This window comes from Drosophila persimilis, unplaced genomic scaffold (assembly GCF_003286085.1).
Source record: "Drosophila persimilis strain 14011-0111.01,24,50 unplaced genomic scaffold, DperRS2 tig00000002-arrow-pilon, whole genome shotgun sequence".
In the NCBI taxonomy this organism is placed as follows: Eukaryota; Metazoa; Arthropoda; class Insecta; order Diptera; family Drosophilidae; genus Drosophila; species Drosophila persimilis.
In genome coordinates, this window is record NW_020825289.1 from 8,552,678 (window position 1) to 8,571,726 (window position 19,049).

The 19,049-nt window shown below is 47.6% G+C and overlaps 1 protein-coding gene across 3 annotated transcripts; it reads left to right on the top strand.

Moving 5' to 3' along the window:
- LOC6591098 (protein suppressor 2 of zeste) lies at nt 1-10,740 on the top strand. Of its 3 annotated transcripts, none has more exons than XM_026986051.1 (7): nt 1-74; nt 3,393-3,668; nt 3,763-3,859; nt 4,135-4,308; nt 4,405-4,645; nt 4,855-8,689; nt 10,354-10,740. In XM_026986051.1, the coding sequence occupies exons 2-6, from the start codon at nt 3,470-3,472 to the stop codon at nt 8,680-8,682; spliced, it is 4,539 nt and encodes a 1,512-aa protein (XP_026841852.1). In that variant the 5' UTR covers nt 1-74; nt 3,393-3,469; the 3' UTR covers nt 8,683-8,689; nt 10,354-10,740. The 3 variants fall into 3 exon arrangements, with proteins under 3 accessions (XP_026841852.1, XP_002016253.2, XP_026841853.1); XM_002016217.2 differs by lacking the exon at nt 1-74 and adding an exon at nt 869-998; XM_026986052.1 differs by lacking the exon at nt 1-74 and adding an exon at nt 1,029-1,101.
- Nucleotides 10,741-19,049: the final 8,309 nt, after the last annotated feature.

The window sequence follows — 19,049 nt, forward strand, 5'->3', positions numbered from 1 at the left end:
CTCTGTAAGCGAGAAATACGGGAGAATACTACACGCGTCACAGCGAGAAGGGACAGAGCGAGACGGACGGAGAGGTATGGAGAGCGAGCAGAAAAATCTCTGTCTGAGGATGGTTGGGTTGGAAAAAAGAGCGTGTATGAGAAATCGATAAGAGCCAGCAGCTGAAGTGGAAGAAGAAGCAGCGCTGTTTATGCCGCTGCTTGTTGGGTGTGTGCGTCCGTGTGGTTTGTGTGTGTGCGTGTGTGTGTGAATACGGATTTCCATTTAGTGTAAATCGATTAGAAAAGCGCGTAAAAACTGATTCGACACTCGGCGGGGTCCTCTCCTCTAGCTCGAGAGGATACTCAATTTGCGTCGCAGTTTCCCTCAGTACGGGCGGAAAAGTAAGCCAAGTGGAAATGGGAAAAATAACAACAACGAAACTCATTTCTAATCGGAAAATTTCACTTCACGCCGAAAAAGTGTGCAGTGTCAGTGTATTGGTGAACATTTTGTAAACACACGTACACGTGACCAGTGTATACGCGTGTGTGTGTGTCGTATGGGAATTTCGTCGCGCGGCGAAAAGCGGTTCGTAAAAACGGCTTGATTGCGGCGAAATTGCGCGCGCGCAAAAGTAGAAAGTTTGCCGCCAGGCCTCTCTCTCTCTCCCATCCACTCCCACTTGGAATTCGCCGCCGCAGCTCTCTCGCCGCGGCGAGTGTTTCTAGAAATTTGTGTCGTCTCAATCTCGAATACAAATACACGCACATGTCGGTGTATCGTTTTTCGCCGCGTGCGCTCTTTCGGGCGTTCGTAATTGCGGCGAGTACGAGAGCGAGTACACACGAAGCGAACGAATCTGAGACCGCGATTTAGTGTGTGCCGCACGTAGCATTTGAATTTCGTCGTGCAATGCTTTTAGTTTGTCTTCGTGCCCCAAGAAACGCTATACAAGGCAGCAGTGCTGCCGTTTCCATCTGAAATTGTTTGACGCGCTTTATTTTACCTTTTTCTGAGTGAGTTTCGTTCGCTTGTCGGTGTCGTCGTCGTCGTCGTCGCTTCGTTTTTTCGTTTTCGTACATTCGGGCAAGAGCTTGTTGCGTATGCTGCTCCACATATGTGAGTGTGTGTGTGTGTGTGTGTGTGTGTGTCTGAGTAGCAGTAGCAACCACCACCCTGCGGGCGGGTCGGTGGGTGTCGTCCCGTACCGGCGCTTGTCGTAACTTTTGTTATTATTGTTGCCGCTGTCGGTGTCGCTGCCTCTGCTGGCGTTTGTTCAAGCTGTGACCATTTCGTCACTGTCACTGTATGTGTGCGTTTTTGTGTGTGTATTTGTGTGCCGTAGTGCGCGCCTTTTACGAAATTGCGGCGTATAAACAAAAAGCGTGGACAAAAACGTCACACTGTCGACGTCATCAATACGAAACGTTATCAAAGGCCATTCGGCCAGCAATGGGTGGCATTTTAACGAGCACTTATCCTCTCACGCCTTTCCACAGCTGAGTGGGCGGGCCCACGGGCGTGTGGGCGTGGGCGCCCACACTTTGTAATCAACAGAAGCAGCGGCAGAAGCAGAAGCAGAGCAGAGCAGCGGCAGCATCACCATCTTCTTCATATTCTATTTCCACCTCTTTGCGCCCACTTTTCAGCTCTGGCTTATTTCTAGTTTCTTGAGCTTTTGTTTTTGTTTGGGTTTTTTGTTTTGCTAGCTCAGCCTTCTCTCCCCTGCTTATTCCCATTTCTTACTATTCTTCATCTCCTCTCCTCGGTCGTGTCTCTGTGTTGTCATTTTGCCTGCTGACAACTACAGCTACAACTATTTCGGTCTTCCCTTCACAAAAGCCCCAGCTTTCGTGCCAGTTTCGCGTGAGGCAGCAACCAGTAACGAAACTGAAACGAGGCAAGAGGCGAAAGGCGAAAGGCAGCGGAGACAAAAAATGGATGAAGCTGATGCGACTACTGGCTGCCCTTTGGGGTGGCAGAAGCTCAGAATAAAGTCTGGGTTGAAAAATATGTAGATCCGAACAAAAAAGGGTTTGATAAAAGGAAAACAGAACTAAAAGTCTGGGAAAACATCTACCAGAAGGTGGATGGTCTACTTTAACACACATTTAATAACAATATTAGACAGAAAACTGCAAAAATATGCTCTTGGAGATACTTTTGAAATATTTTATACACTCAGATAGCACTACACATAAACAATATCTTTTATGGGATACACGAAAGTTCAAAAGTTTGATATATTCATGGTTAAGGGTATGCAAATGAATAGCTAACATATATTATAGACCCAAATATTATTTTAAAACCCAAATGACATCCTTTAGGATAGGTTGAAACAGCATATTACTAGGATTATACTATTTGGTAGACTTAAATTTAAGGTGAAATACCTTTTTTTTAAACAATATTTGGCTTGACAGATCATAGAAGCATCTAGAAATCCTCTGGGTTCGCCAACCCAGAGATTCTCTATAGTAGCATGAGTTGTTCCCCAAAACAACCTGCTGAACTTTGCCCTGCCACCTTCCGCCTTTCCCGCATCATCATTATCGCCATCACCATCATCGTGGTAGTCATCATTGTAATAATGATGGAAATTCTGTTGCCTACTGACTCTCTTGAGTCTGTGTGGGGCACAAAAGCGTAATTTTCGTAGTTTTATTCGCTTGCACGGCAACATCCAGTGCCAGTGCCAGGAGGAGTGCTGGGGGCACTAGGGTTCAGGGGGGGAGGTAGGCTAAAACTAGCTTCAAGTACACCGTCGAGTGCACATCGTTTTCTGTGTCTGTGTCTGTGTGTGTGTGTGTGTGTGCTTCTCTCGGGTGATACTCTCTCGGTAGGTGCCCTCTGTGGCACGAAGGGCGTCGCTTGTGCGCCCGAAAGACTACAGACCCTGCCCCCCCTGGCCCCCAGGCCCCCTACCCTATAGAGTTGCTACTTTTGTACTCTTTTTGCTTTATCCATATTTTTGTTTTCATCATTGTTCCGATTCATGGATATGGATGGCTGCCTTACTAGTCTAAAGTTTTCCGTTTTGTGTCTAGTGTTCACTGTGTGTGTGTGCTGCTGACGTTGCCGTATCTTTGAGGCCAGATACAGATACATAGTTGATGATGTATCTCTCTCTGTGGCTTTGTCGCTGCCGTTGACGAGCGACAACCACAAAGATGTTGACGATGATGGGCGAATGGTGATGTGATGATGGGTCTTTGCTCAATCTTGTCTTTCTCACAGTTATGGGTTTCCCCCTTTCCACCTGCCCCGTCGCTCTAGTCACCGTTGTGAGGTCGAGGCTCGCTCGTTTTGGCCATCATTAGTGGGGTGCACGAGCACGGACCAACAGTTTATTATCCATAACTTGGATAAAACTCCCCCCTAAACCTGAACTGCTTTCTTTATTGCAGGACATGCTTGCCGCTTGAGTGTTGACCAAAAAGAGAGGCTAACTAAAACACACACTTCCGGCAGGAGGAGGAGGAGAATGCATCTCCAAACCACGCACAAAACGATTCAACCCGAGGCCAGACCCGCTATGGATTCCACAATCTCCACGGCCTCCAGTTCCTCGGCAACTGCTGCCCCACATTGCGATGTGCGGCAGTTTCATGGATTGATCACCTGTGGCCTCTGCCAGGGCTACATGATCGATCCCACCACAGTGGACTATTGCTATCACACATGTAAGTAGTCTCCCCCCCCCCCCCCCCCCCCCCCGTCTGGGGTTGTCCTTTTGCCAGGATATCCCCAAATGAAACCAAACCCTTTCCTTCACAGATTGCCGCAGTTGCATCTTGAAGCATCTGCTGCGCGTCGCCTATTGCCCGCAGTGCAAGGCCAGCGGCGGCAAGGAGATCAGCGAGATCAATCTCAGGTAGGTCCATCATCCATACCATCCATCCAATTTACAAGGATCTACATGAATTCGAGTACAGAGTTTCACACAGATTAGCGCTTTTGGCATATTCCCTAGAATTTTAAAGATTTCTATAAGATGGAAGATGGAAGATATGTATATATAAGATATATATGTCGTAGAACAAGTTATACCAGGAAAAAGGCTATGCTTTCAAAGCTTTCTAGTTCCCTTTTACATGAAACCCTCAGTTTGGAGCGACCCAAAGAGTAATGCCCACATTTCCCTTCCAGATCGGACGACACATTGCGATCTCTGATCTATAAGCTGGTGCCGGGTCTCTATAGACGGGCGTGCGATCAGCTGGCCGAATTCACAGAGCAGCATCGGGTCCTGTTCGAAGCGGACGACCAGCCGCCCGAGCCAGAGCCGGAGCCGGAGTTCTTTACATCGTCGGATCTTGTGAGGTGAGAAGGGTTAAAAAAGACGGAAGGGGAAGGGAAAGCCGGTTCAAGGGGTCCAGGGTATTAATGCCATCCAATTTTGGCTTGTCTTTCGTTTAGTCTCTCCCTGGAATACCATCCGGCGATGCTGGAGAAGTGCACGGCGGGCGAGGTGCCGCCGGTTATCTACCTGCAGTGCCCCGCCGGACTGAAGGTGGAGCTGCTGCGGCGTTTCCTCTGCTCCAAGTACAACATCGATGCGGAGAACAAGCTGGTCGAGGTGGAGGTGACCTACGAGGACGAGGTGCTGCCCTCCAACTTCACTCTGATGGACGTGGGCTATTGCTACAAGTGGACTGGGGTAAGTGTCGTCATCCTCTACTCTCTGGGATTATGGGGCGGTGTCTATTGTCGCTTTTTGTGGCTTTTCCAACTACCGGAAAATTCGGATGAAGCGGGAAGAGGGGCAGGGGGAAACCGAATCCAATTGTGCCACCAGATTAACGTTCAATGTCCATTTTCCAACCCCATTTTCCCACATTCCTTCCATCCACTGTCCACCCCCTGCAGCTTGCCCCGATGGCCTTCTGCTACCGGATTATGGTGTACGAGAGCGAGCGAGCAAAAAACGACGAGAACAATCTGTCGAAGATTAATAACCAAGACGTGGACAATGTGCAGAAGGTGCGTCGCTCTAAGGGCGGGAAGTCGGTGACCTTCGCGGAGGACCTCGAGTCCGAGCTGGACTCGGCTCTGGTGTCGTCGGGGTCACCACGTGCCAAGGGACGCAGCAACAAGTCCTCGAAGCTGTCACCGCCCCCGAAGACCAAGCGCCTGGCGACGGCCAAGCGAGAGCTAGAGGACAGCTCCAGCTCCAGCTCGGTGAGCAGCTTCAAGAGTCTCCGGAGCAACGACATGCGCTACAGCGACTATGCCGTGGCCCGCGTCAAAAGCGAGCCGGAGCCGGAACCGGATGCGACCGCCGAGCAGCCCCGAGAATCGTCCGGCCTGCCCCCACACATGAACATCGTGGTCAGCATTCCGCCCTCGCAGCTCAGCCGCTACGGCGACGAGGGGGACTTTGAGCTGAAGACGGCCAACAAGAAGGGGAACCTGCCTAAGCTGAAGATCGAGCTCAACAGCATGAGGAGCAAGCTGTCCATGCCGTTGTCGGCGGAGCCTCGCCTCGAGGACACCACTCAGTGCTCGGTGCAGCAGCTCGACCTGGAGACCTACGCGAAGAACATCGGCCTCAAGCCCATTGAGCCCGCCCATTCCGCCCCAGCGGTGGTCCCAGCGGACAGTAAATACAGTCCGAACGCCTCGCCCATGTCCTCGTGCTCCACATCCACCAACGGCTCAGGGTCCGGTTCGAATGGCCTTGGCACGACAGATGTCAACACCTTCATTTCCACCTCTAACTCCACCTCGGGCTCTGGCTCGGGCTCCCATCGCAAGCGCAAGAAGAAGCACTCCAAGGAGCCGAAGGACGCGAACGGAAAGCGAAAGAAGCTGCACGCGGAGATCTCCTCGCAGACCGACGGCAAGATGAAGGTGAAGATCACCTCCAATCCCACCACCAACCACAAGGCGCACAAGCTGGACCTGAAGCGATCCCACTCCCTGGCTGGCGGTGAACTGGGCCTCGGCTCCGCCATCTCCCTCTCCCACCTGAAGTTGGACGAGACGACAGAGAGAGGCGCCACCAGCGACGTGCTCAATCGGACGCTCGGCGAGGAGTCGCGCAGCATCAGCAGCCTCATGACCGGCGCTCCCACGCCGCCGCCCACGCCCACAGCGGAAACGGAAGTGACCAAGATGGCGCTGGTGGCCAAGGAACTCTCGCTGCCGGCATCGCCTCCGCTGCCGCCCAGCCTCTTCAAGGCCTTCACCCCAGCCACATCCCCAGCAGCAAATCCCACCCCAGCTCCAACCCCGCTCACCCCGCCGACGACTGCTGCTCCGGCGCCAAAGCCCAAGCAGCAGCAACAGCAGCAGCCGCTGCAGCAGCAACCGGCGAAGGGTGCCACGAAGCCGCCGCTGAGCAACAACAACAACCGGAAGCAGGCCCAGGTGTCGGCCCCCGGTGGACACTTTGTGGTGCCCCAGCCACCGACGCACGCCAATCGCAACATGTACCACATGCAGCGCTACCTCTCGACCCCCAGCTCCATCGCCAGTTCGGCCAACAAGCAGCCAAAGCGCTCGGTCTCCGTGGACGAGACCCTGGCCGGCGGCCAGGCCAAGCAGGCGCGTCTGCAGCAGGTTCAGGCGATGGCCAGCTACGCGGCCCGCTTCCAGATGCAGGCCAACGGCAACATGCCCAAGGTGCCCGCCGCCTCCTACCAGCCCAATCCCGCCCAGATGCGCCTCTACGGCCCGGAGATGGCCAAACAGCAGGCCCTGCCCGTGCACTGTCCGGCCAGCATAAGCATGTCGTTGCCCAGCGCCACCCTCAGCAGTGGCTCGGTGACCATCACCCCCCGGGGGCGACCCAGTCAGCAATTGGCCTCCTACTCCTTCCCAGAGCCCCCCAGCCACGTGCCCGCCCTGGAGATTGTGCGCCTGGGACCCAACAAGCCGGCGGTGGCCAAACAGCCGCCCGCGATGATGACTGGCGGCCGCATAATGGGACCACCGGCGGCTCTGCCCAAGCAGAACCAGAACCAGGCCCAGAGCCAGGCCAAGGGCCAGGCCAAGAGAGCTGTCCAGTCGCCGCCAATGCCCATGCCGATGCCCATGCCGATGCCGATGCCAATGCCGATCCCGGCGATTGTCAAGTCGCCGCCGCTGTCAGTGGCGCTGAGTGGGCAACGTGGCAGCCACAACTACAGCCACAACCACAAGAGCAGCAGCCACAGCAACAGCAACAAGAACAACAATGCGGCTTATCGCACATCTCCGCCTGCATTAATAAATCTGCGCAACACCGTTCCACTCTCGTTTCCATCAAAGTCAGGCCCAAAGGCAGACGCCAATTCAAAGAAATCCCCGCCAGCTGCAGCGGCAACTGGAGGTGGTTCGACGACGGGCAGCAGCAACAGCAACAACAGCAGCAGCAGTCAAAGCAAAACCAATGGCACCGCTGCATTGGATCCATCGAAAACGGGTTTGCGCGAATTTCGACCGCCGTTTGGCACTGCGCTGCCAGCAGCAGCCACAACTACAGCCATGACAACGGCCCCAGCGATTGCGGCGGCAGCAGCAGCATTAGCCAAGGATGCCGACATACTTGATTTATCAGCGAACCCGGGTCGCAGCAGCCACAACAACAGCAGCAGCAGCAGCACCGCAACCACAAAATTGGCTGGGACAAACAGGGCGCCCACATCCACATCACCGCCTGCTGGCAACATCAGCACCACAAGCAGCAGCAACATCAACAGCAGCAGCAGCAGCAACAGCCTGGAGGCAGCCTTAAACAAAATCAAACAGAACATATCCGCCAACAGCAACGGCAATGGAGGAGGATTAACCTCTGGGGCAGCGTCAACAACAGCCACGGGAAACGGCACCACCACCACTACCACCAGCAGCAGCAGCAGCGGCAGCAGCAGCAGTGGCACAGCCACTGGCACTGGTACTGGCGATGATCTACAGAATCTGCATTTGCTCTCCGAATCGGCGACGGCGCGCGAGAAGATCTCGATAAAGTCGGGCGGCAGCAACATCTTCGAGAACAAGCCAAAGAATGGGAATGCAGTGGTGCGGCCCCAGAATGCCTCAGTGCGGAGCATACCCAATCCATCCGCACTGGCCTTTCGCAATCAGACAACGCTTCCAGCAGCAGCAGCGGCAGCAGCAGCGGCAGCAGCATCTCTGGCCAGTGCAATCACCAAACCCCTGACGGTGAAGGCCGAGGAGAAGCCCAAGATGTCAACCACCGCGCCGGGCCTGCTCAGTCCCACTGGCAGCAATGGCAGCAGCCACAGCAGCTCTGGATGCAGTGCAGCCACCTCGCCGCGTGCCCTCACCAAGAAACCGACGACGATCGATCAAGTGGCGGCCAATTTGAATATTCGTGCCGAGGCCAAAGCCGCTGCCCTGGCCGAGGAGGCTCCCCTGGTGCTCACCTCCAGCTCGGCCAAGTCCCCGGAGCTGGCCAAGACGACAGCGGTGGTTACAGTGCCGGCAACAGCAACATCAACAGTCCCAGATCCAGCCCCAGCCGCAGTCCAGCCCGAAATCGCAATCGGCCCGAAGTCAGAGCCGGCCAAGGAGACGGCAATCACCGTCCCGGCCCCCAAGGAGACGGCAATCACCGTCTCTGCGGCCAGCACTCTCCTGTCCCTGCCCGCCCCAGCGGCGGGCATCGTCAGCCAGTCCGAGGCCCTGCCCAAGCCGCCCGTACAGATCGCCGCCACTGACACCCTGGCACCGGTGGCGAGTTCCGCTTAGTCACAAGGTGAGTGCCACAGCAGAACTTTTAATTGCATTTAGCTATGTACTCGTAAATAATGATGTTCATTTCCAAAATGAGTGGAGTTTTCAATGGGCTTAACACTTTTCCTTCGTCCTCTGATATGCCTCGAGGTATTACCATAAGTGATACTCCCATAAGGTCTATTATGTTTTTGCAGAATTGTGATCCTATTATGTTTTTCTTGAGTTTACATTTGCAATTTCCTATTCTTAATTCTTTTGATCTCTTCGATGTTTCTTGGAAAGCCCCTCTTAAAGCTTTTATCGATACAAACTGAATGAAAGATCTGTCTTATTTCGACTCTTTTAAGTGGTTCTCTAAGGTGACATTTAGTTACTTTGATTGCAAACACCACTCTAACCATTTATTCGTTAATATTGCTCAGATTTCCGAGTTCTAAATAAGACTGAATTGGATATACTATTCGTTCTTTTGATATGAAAGGTTTTTCAATCGATTTTGTTTTTGGTTTCTAGTGATTTCCCGCGAATCTTCCAGTCGTTTCCCATCGATGCTTTTCTTCTTGTTTTTAAAAGTTCTTTAATTACTATACTATATATTTTCATGCTAGATTTTCCCTAAATCACGGTTACCCTTAAGCACTTATTTTTATGAATTCCTATCCTTCAATAGTTTTCGTCGATGCTTGATTTTCTTCAAACCGATCTCTCCTATCTTTTTTATGATTTCTTCTGGAGGCCTGATTTGATCTCACTCTATCAATCTGATTGATTGGTTACCAAAGTCGGGTTCCGTCCGTATAATAAGGTATGACTTTTGGACGCTTCTTTCTTCAACGCGGAAGAAAGAACCCGCTCTAACCAACTTTTTTCTATTTCCCTTATGAGTTGGCTATAATTTTGTACGTTTTGGCGCATTTCCCACACATAATGGAATGGAATGGAATAGAGACTCGAATTATACAAATTACGTTTCGTGTTTTGCGTTTTTCTCTCTTCCTATTTTTCCGGTCTGCTCCTCCACCTCCGCCTTTGCTCTTCGCTTGGCTTTTCTCAAGTAGTCATTATACACAAATAATGTGAGTGAGTGTCTTCTTCTACTTGCTCTCTCTCTCTCTCTCTTACTCTTTTACTGTTTTCCTCTCGCGTACTACTTCCTCCGCTCGCTCACTCTGTCGTCTCGTCTCTGTCGTTCGTCATTCGGCAGCGCGGTCGTGGTCGGTCATTCATACGAACTCTACTTTGCTTTTATTTTGTGCCGTTAGAAGGCATTTCAGTTTTGCTTTCATACACTTCGTTAGGGTATTTATATTTTTGGTTGGACGCTTGACCGCATATAGTATATTGCACTTAGCCTTGATTTTGCTGCAAAAAGTAGACGCTATTTTAAGGGAACTCCATCGTATAACTCCCAGAAAATACTATAGATTTAAATGTTAGATACTAACAAATAGCTGGCTTCAATTATCGGCTGTCCAGAGACACAATAAATCTGTAAGGGTATTTAGATACTTGCCAGCCTTCCTCTTTTCTTTCCCCTGTTTTGTATTCTTTTGGCTGTTTGGCTATTCCATTGGCCTTTTAATGAACATCATTACATCATTTTGTATTTTCACCCATTCAAAGGCGAATAGCATTTTCATTCATTCTGGTTTCTTCTATCTTCTTCTGGTTCTTTGCTTGCAGCTTTTCTGTGGCTGTGCGGAACGCAAATGTATCTCGTGGCGCCGCTGGAGAACCTACAAAACAACAACAGCAGCAATGACAACAACTGAGAGACAGACAACACCTGTCGTCTGACCTCGCTCCCGAAGAAAAGTGCAATTCGTATGAAATCAGTTAACTTGAAATGGACGAGATTCGTAAGCCTTAAAATCGACCCGGAATACCCTCAATAGAAAGCAATATACGCAATGTACGTGTAGAATAGATTAGAGACCAAACCGTATCGTTCTCAAAGCCAAGAAAATATTTTGCAATTGTATTTGGGATACCAGTAAATATTCGACAAAAGGCAGGCCACAAAAATGTTAAAAATATATCGTACAAAAAATTAATCAAATATACATACATATGTACATAAATATTAACAAAAAACAAAGAAAGAAAGAAAAAGTTAGGCACAAAGCAGCAACGAATTAATTATTAGAAATATCAGTAAAAAAAAAACCTGAGATAAGACGATTTTGATCGTTTGATCTTCGTTTTTGCTTTTTTTTTTTTGTTTGGAGCAAGGGAGAAAGTCCAAGCAACACCGAAACCCGAATAGAACACTAGAGTAGAGAGGCGATAGAGACTTTTTTTGTTTAAAATAGGATTATATGTAGAATTCCGATGCCTGATAGGCGCCCGAATGTTAGGAGCAGCGTAATCGCATCAAGAATATTTGATTATGACCCCCCCACCACCTCTCACACTTGCCACTTGCCACCAGTGCGACGTGGAGAATGTGCTCCGAAGTGTGAAGTTGTGGTTTTGGTGGTGGAGTCAAAATAAAGTGCTGCCGGGTGGATAGAAGAGCAGAGCAGAGACCATAAAGAAGATGAAGAGAAACACACATGCACAAACCCACACACACACACACAAACACACACACATCGATAACCGATACATACTCACGTTCTTCAACGAGGCGATAAAATTTTAACGATTTTGCGCCGCTTTGAGCGAGCGTGTCGGGCATAAAGATACAAAACAATACTACACTATATACATATAAGCAAATCAAACAAACAAAACGGAATAATGCAAATAACAGACCCACACACAGGCGCACACATACCAACATATGTATATGTAGATACGCGTATATCTTGTAGATACTTTTTTCGTATTACGTTTAATTGCAGCACGAACTTTGTACATAAATTTCAAATCGAATCGAAATGATTCGTGGCAAAGCGAAATGGAAACACAACATACATACCACACGGCACATGAAAATAAATTTGGATTTTTTTTTATAGAGCTTTGACCAAATAAAACCCTATACAGATATGATATTATACTCTTATATTTACGATATTCATAGACTTGAAAGAAAAGGCTTTAGGTTTTCATACTTTCCCTCTACCCTTTTCCGCTTTTAGCTGATATTTTGTTTTGTTATTCATATCGTATGTACATATTTTACAGAGAGAAAAAAAAGTATAAAAATTACTAGGGAGAAAATGTATGAGTATCTTACGGGAATAGCTGGATTTCGTAGAATGGTGTCCACAACAGATAAAGACGGACAGACAGAAAGAGAGAGATATCAACCTACCCCTTGATTAAACCACCCTCGGCATTTACAGCATCCCATCCCTCGTGATCGGCCCGAAATTAACATAATTTCCAGGCAATCAAACAAATTGAAAAGCCTCAGATCCAGCTATTCCAAAACTTTGTCTCGACTCCAGATTGTTGTATATTTATTATTTATTTCTATTATTGAGATATATATTCGAACTTCGAAGGCTTTGGTCCGACATCCGATCGGATCTCTTGACTTTTGTAAGCTTGATATTGTACTGTTCGGAAACCCTAACTAAATAAAGAAACCTATTAACATATGTACGAATATATAGTATATAGTATGTATATGTAGCATATAGCTCTGATTGTACGCACTCTTGTATGAAATATTGTTAGACCACACTCGAAATGTAATCCACAGACACTCTAAGTTAATTCTAGCTGATTTTCGAAAACAATAAAATCATCAAAATGAAACACCCTGTTTGCGAATGGGATATATGTACTTTTATGGATATGATGTGGCTGTGGCACAGATAAATCAGAGCGATGCGTCGGCGGCGACAGAAGGTGTTGGCCCCCCAGTCGAAGGAAGTGGTATCAGGTTACAGCCCCGACTCCCCGCTCCTTTTCACCCCTCGTCTACTTGTTGTTGGCACTGCAGATTTCAACGCTTTTCATGCCTCAAAGGGGGAGGGGGAGGAGCGAGCTGCCACTCCAAGCATAAGAGGGGAGCACCAAGGAGAAGGAGTTGGGCGGACACTTGCCGGAAACATATGGCAGCACGCTAAAACCAAACCCCCATTGTCGTTCTGGTTGTCGTTGTCCATGCCCTTCGCCCCGACACACTCCCCCACAAAAGCCGCAGAGCCACAGAGCCGCAGCCACATAACGGGGCATGGGCCACGTGCCAGCGGCGGCCCGGCAGCGTAACCTTCTGCAAGGGCGATTGCTGTGACAGCACGAGGACGTGCACAAGGACGAAGCCGAGTAAACGATTGCCGAGCGAGCCCGCCCGCTCTCCGAAGCTTCTGTGGGTGGCAGGGCCTGCCAGCGCGTTGCGGCCATGTGTATAGTATATCATCCAACGGTAAGTGTGTGTTTCTGCCCCAGAGATGACAGCGTGACAAAGCTGTCATGTCAGGAGCCCAAGGGAGTAGCGGGAAATTAAACTATCATATCGTAAGAATATATATCGGAATTGGCCTGTGTTTCCATGTCTTAGCACAAGGAATTCATTACTCATCAAGGGATAACTCTAGACCCCTTATAGCCCTTTCTTATAATCGTATGATATAGAATCTGGAATTTAATGATGTCTAAACAGTTCCAAGCTTCAAGAACTCAGGAAAATATTACTTATTCTGAACCTTGAATGAATGAATGTTATTTTATCACAGTATTTACGAAGAAGGTCTCCTACTCGATACATATTGTGATTTTTCCCACCTGAACTTAAAGCGAGCACTCACGAGAAGCTGGCTCGTGTCACGCTGCCATCACTGTTTGTGCAACTTGTTGTTTTATTTGCTTGTCGTACTTTTATTAAAAACGAACGCTACTTAATCAGCAGCAAAATGTCGCACTTTGCTGCGCACACACCCACAGTCACAGCTACAGCCACGTCTCCCCATCAATCCGTAGAGTCCGTACTGCGAAGAGGCGACTCAGGGGGAAGAGAGAGAGAGAGAGAGAGAGTTGGGCAGGAGGAAGGCAGACGCCGTTTGCGTTTGACTTTTTGCTGTCGTTGCAAAAACAGACTTATCGGCTTTTGTTTTTATTTCTGTTGCTTTTACTAGAAAGAGAGAGAACGAAAGCTTTGCCCCATCCGGCCACCAGTTTGGCATGTGCTGCCTCCCTGCCAGACCCCACCCCACCCCACCGCACCGCACCGCCACCAGCACCAACACCACCCCGTGCAAGGCCTGCGCTCCGCTCTGCTGATAAATAGCATTTAAGTATTAGTGTTGCCGCTGCCTTTGTTGTTGCCACAGTTGGAACGTGCCCCGCTTTGCGATTCGCGATTGGTAAATTGGGTAATTGAAAACACTTAACGGTTATGATTTATTATCTGTTTACTTTCCACTTCAGCCCCTGCCGCTGATGTAACTGCCAGTCAACATTGTATGGAAAATCTCATTTGTTTAGCAAAACTCTATTGTTGGCCTGAATACCTACGTGGCCAGTAATTAAAAACGAATTAATCAAACGTGTATCAGTATTCTAAGCCCCATTTGAAGGGTTGATAAACGTCCTCCCCTTGGTGACTAATTCGGGATCTCTGAATATACGCCAAAATAAACAAAAATTAATCTTTTGTTTGGAAACAGTTTTGGGGTTTTTCCACTAAGGTAAGGAATGCCAAAACCTAAAAAAATTGTTACTTATATACAACCTATCAAAATGGACCGTGTTCTGATGGCTCAAACAGGCGGAATCATGAAAAAGTTGGGTGGATACCTTAAATAGTTGGATCAGAAATACGAACCGCCATCATTTCCATATCTTCTCGTTTCAATAGTGGAATTTGAACCCCGAGAGAAAAGCTTTTACTACACTAATATGCAAATATTTAAACTAAAAATACATATGTATATTACATTTAAAATAAATATTATTAATTAATTTATATTTAAATGAAATATTTTTCTTACATATTTAATATATTTAGACTTCTCAGTAAATTTATATTTGAATCAAAGTGATTTCTATGCCATTTTGTATGCCATTATTCTCTCAGTGTAGATACTTAGAATCAGAGTACCGGGTATCCCACCACTAAACGGAGAGTTAGGAAAAGAGTTTCTCTAACAGTTGCGATTTTCTTGAAAGTTCTAAAATGTCTGCTCAATCCCAATCGCAGCAAAATGAGCCAACTCTTAGTTATATTCATATGTCTCGTGGCTATCCAACAATCTTTGAATACCAATTTGATGGTCTACAAAGCCACAATCAAGAAATATATGCTTTTATCTTTATATAATTTATATTGTACCATCTTTAATCTATCTGTGCTCTGAAAACTCAAAGAATCGAAGTAGCGGCTAACCAACGACTGATCAATCAGAAACTATTTGCAAAGGGTCGGTGGCTGGCGCGTTACGTAACCCTGCCTGAGGGGCTGTCGCTGATATTGACATGCTAATTAATCGAGTGTTCGAAACCTTTGGCAGGGTGTAGTGAAGTAATTCCATTGGAATTTGCGCAGCCCGTGCCGGTCATTTGTCTCGACAGGTTATTAATGCTAATAGACTGCACTTATGCAATAGTTTGCATAAACAATTTGCACACAGTGGGCAGGCCAGGCTAATCGAACTACATTGTCGCGTGTGTCGCATTAGCTTTCCAGATCTCTTCGGTGTCCAATGGCGCCATTAATTTGATCAATACTTTGAGTTCTTTGGAACACTGCATTTAAAAGTGGAAAGTGGATGTGTAACGTCCAGAGGGAAGCGTTTCCGACCCCCTAAAGTATATATATTCTTGATCAGAATCAATAGTCGAGTTGATATAGCCATGTCTGCTTAGCGCTTAGTTCTCAGAGACCATAAGAACTAAGGCAACCAAATTTCCAGATAAGTATTTTCAATCATCTGAATGTGTATTTTCTTATCCAGCGGAAGTAATCCAGCCACGTACCACATACCTACTTTCCAGATGCTAGAAGAGCCACTATCAAACATGTGATAACGCCCACAATTTTGAAAATATTTAACTCGAATTGAACGGGAGTGTGCACGAGGTATGCTGCTGTTATTTGTGCTTGTATTCTTTATTCCATTAGCATTTGCAATTTAAAATTTGTAATTATAGTCTTGATAATTATCAGAGGGAGAGAGCAAACAAATTTCTGAATAATTGCCCCTGGCGGTCGTGATTTCTCTTGAGAAAAAAAAGCTGCCGTAAATTTATCACTATATTCGGGAAAAATGTACTACTCATAGAACACAACAATTCTCTATTTTTGAATCCCTAGATAATATCCTACACTTGAAAGGCCTTGTAGATTCCCTGATTTTGTACGTGTACATCGTTCCTCGATGGATGGTTGAACAAATTGTTGGCATTGCCATTAGGAAAGTATTAGTCTTAGGGCAGCCTTTAAGAAAAGACTAGGTAAAATCGAATCTGCGCTCTCCACAGATTGGGGCAAGCCAGATAAGTGCAGAGGGATTTGCGAAAAGCACAAAATCAAGTCTCAACTTTGATCCCAGATGAATGCAATCCGAATCCGAGGGCATTATTTTTATAACCATTAAAATTAATGAAGAGGCAAGGCAATGCAGGCCCCAGAAAGAGACGGCCAGAAAGAGGGAGAGACAAAGAGAGGGAGAGACAGAGAGCGAACGAAGAGAAAAACAACAAAATGAGCGTTAACCAAGCGAATCCTCGGCACGTTTTGGAATTTACACGAGGCCAGGAGTCGTCGCCAGCGGTGGCAGCAGTCACTGTGCAGACTGTGGTGCAGGGAGGGATCAGTGGCAGAGGACGACCAAGGTGTGTCCGTGACTGGAAGTGGTTGGCTGGCGGGGTGTGGGGCAGCGCAGGGGCGAAGCTCGCAACGTTATGCGAAACACGCAAAGCGATTCGATTTCGGCTGTACCGATGCGATGTCGTTGCCTCCTCTGCTCTCCTCTCCTCTCCACAATGTTGCTGTTGCCGCACAAGCAACCCCTCTCTGCACCCCCCCCTCCACTCACCCTGGCACTCGCACTCCCCTCCCCTGGAGTGCATGGCTAGCATGGCAATTTGCCATTTTGAACGAAGCGCAGAGGAGCCTGAGAGCCAGTGCCAGTGCCAGAGTCGGCGTCGGTTTCGGTGTCGGTGTCGGGAGTCGAACGAGTAGGACAGGCCACAATTTTGCGGCTCCATTGGACGCCAAAGGCGGCGGCCGTGGTGCATGTGGGGGCGCGAGGGTGGAATGCCACTGATGCTCCTGCAGCCGGGCTTTGATTAGAGCTGAGCATTGGCCAAGTGTGACCAGGCACTACGAAATATTCGGCAAATGAAGGATCAAAGTACTTTGGAATCTTCAAAGATGAATCTTCCATTTCCGATATAAGATTTACTATCTCAAACAAGAGCTTCTTGAATACTGTAACATGGAAATATACGGTCTAAGTCCAAGATAGTAGTGGTTGATAGAGGTCTTATAAGGCATGCGATAAAGGGAGATATCTGCAGAGTAATATATACATAATTTGTCCAAGTTACAATAGAGTTCAATCATTCCTTTCCCTTGCCGAATCATTCAAAATTCGATATAGCCCAGTGTATTTTCTCAGTGTAAGAGCTCCTGCTCTGTCTGGTCTGATTTTTGTTAAAAATTAGATTTCTTTCATTATAAGTATTCATTTGAAGCTTTTCATATTCCATAGTTCTGAAATCACAGCTTTTCCCTTCTGGCTCTCATCTCCAATGGAGGTGAGGGAGCGAACGTGCTGCCAATGCGGTACGGGGAGGGGGAGGTTCCAAAGGTAGAAGGTGTTGCGGCTCCCCCGAACTTCTGAATCAGCTTCAATCAGGGCTCGTTGTGTTTGTGTGTGTGTGTGAGAGTGAGCGCACCTGTTACGGCGCTTACGTTTCATCTGTATCTGTATCTGTGTCTGTGTCGGTTTCGCTGAACTTTGCATTCTCTGATGAACTTCGTTTTGGGCTGTTTTAGCCGTCGGTGTCTGTCTGCTGGGCCTGGCCTGTACCGTGTACCGTGTTCCGTGTCTGTAGGCGGAACTCAAATAAAAGTTATATTGCCGCTGCAGGGGGATTCGAGTTAATCGAATAATAAGCACACAGATGCACACACACACCCCATGCACGTATACAGACACAAGTTCAGACTGATTCGCACACAGATACGATACGGAGTGCAGCCCCGTCGAGGTCGGGACATGACCAATTGGCGTGTTTTTCAAAATATTTCGCTTCGCTGGAATTGAAATTGGAATGGAAGATGATAGCCTCCGTGGCAGCCTTCTCGCCTTGTTATGTTTTGTGCGCCTCTTCTGTGTTTCTGTTTCTTTTTCTTTTTTCTGTCTGTGCCTCTTCTCTTTTGTCTTCTGGTTTTTGTTCGCCTTCTTGGGGAGCTGTTATTGCTGTTTTATTACCTCTTGTGCTCCGCCGCTCCGCCGCTTTCCAGCTCGTCAAAAATTATGTGCACTCATTTGTGAAGTACGAGCCGTTCGTTCGGCGCTCGATGCGTGAGAAAAGCAAGTTGCGACTTGCCTTTGTGGATGCCACCGACTGCTCCACCCAGCCGACCTCCAATGGGATACACACACATCTCACACACATCTGTGCGCACCCAGGTCTGTTTATGCAGCTCTCCAGATCCGCTCAAGTGGCGGCAGAACGGTGCAGCGGTGCTGCTTGAAAGCAAACCATCCGAGTTCCTCAAATTCACTTCTAATTGATTCAAAATTGCTTTCAATTGTAGCAAGCTCGAAATCCCCAGTTCGGGGAATATGCAACGTCCGTCAATTATGAATCAATAAGAGCCCGTGCCACAATAGTACATTCATGATAAATTCTATTGATTCCATTGGGATTACATGAACATTTTAGTAAATCCAGATTACATCGTCTTCCTTTTGTTCCTATATTTAAATATTTATTAATAATTTTCAGAATTCAAAATGAAGGTAGTCAATGTGAGAACTATTGCCATTTAGAGCTGGAAGAAGCTTCATCTCCATAGTTCAACTGTTTCTGTTTCCTTGCTCGATTAAAATATTAAGGATAATTTTCAGGAATTTACCAAAGATTTCTGTTCGCTTCACTTCATTTAAAAGCTCTATATTCCCTGCTCTGTTGCACACCTAATACATATAAAAAAACATTAAATATTTTATTTTATTCGGATACACAGACTTCAAGTTTAAAGACACGAGAACATAGCTTCGTAGACTGTGTTTGATGGTATATTTTACAAATAAAGCAGATCAAATTTTTGATCTACTACTACTACTACCTTTTCTCAATGGGAAAAGAGTTTCAAAGGAGAGAAAGGCGAGGCATTATATGTATGGATCAATGAGATCAAAGAGGTCGTATCTTCCGATAAGTGATCTGAAAAAGTCCCTACAACTTTGTCCCCTTATCAGGCCTTACATTTTTGTGAAAAATACGATACGTATGTATCTCCGAAC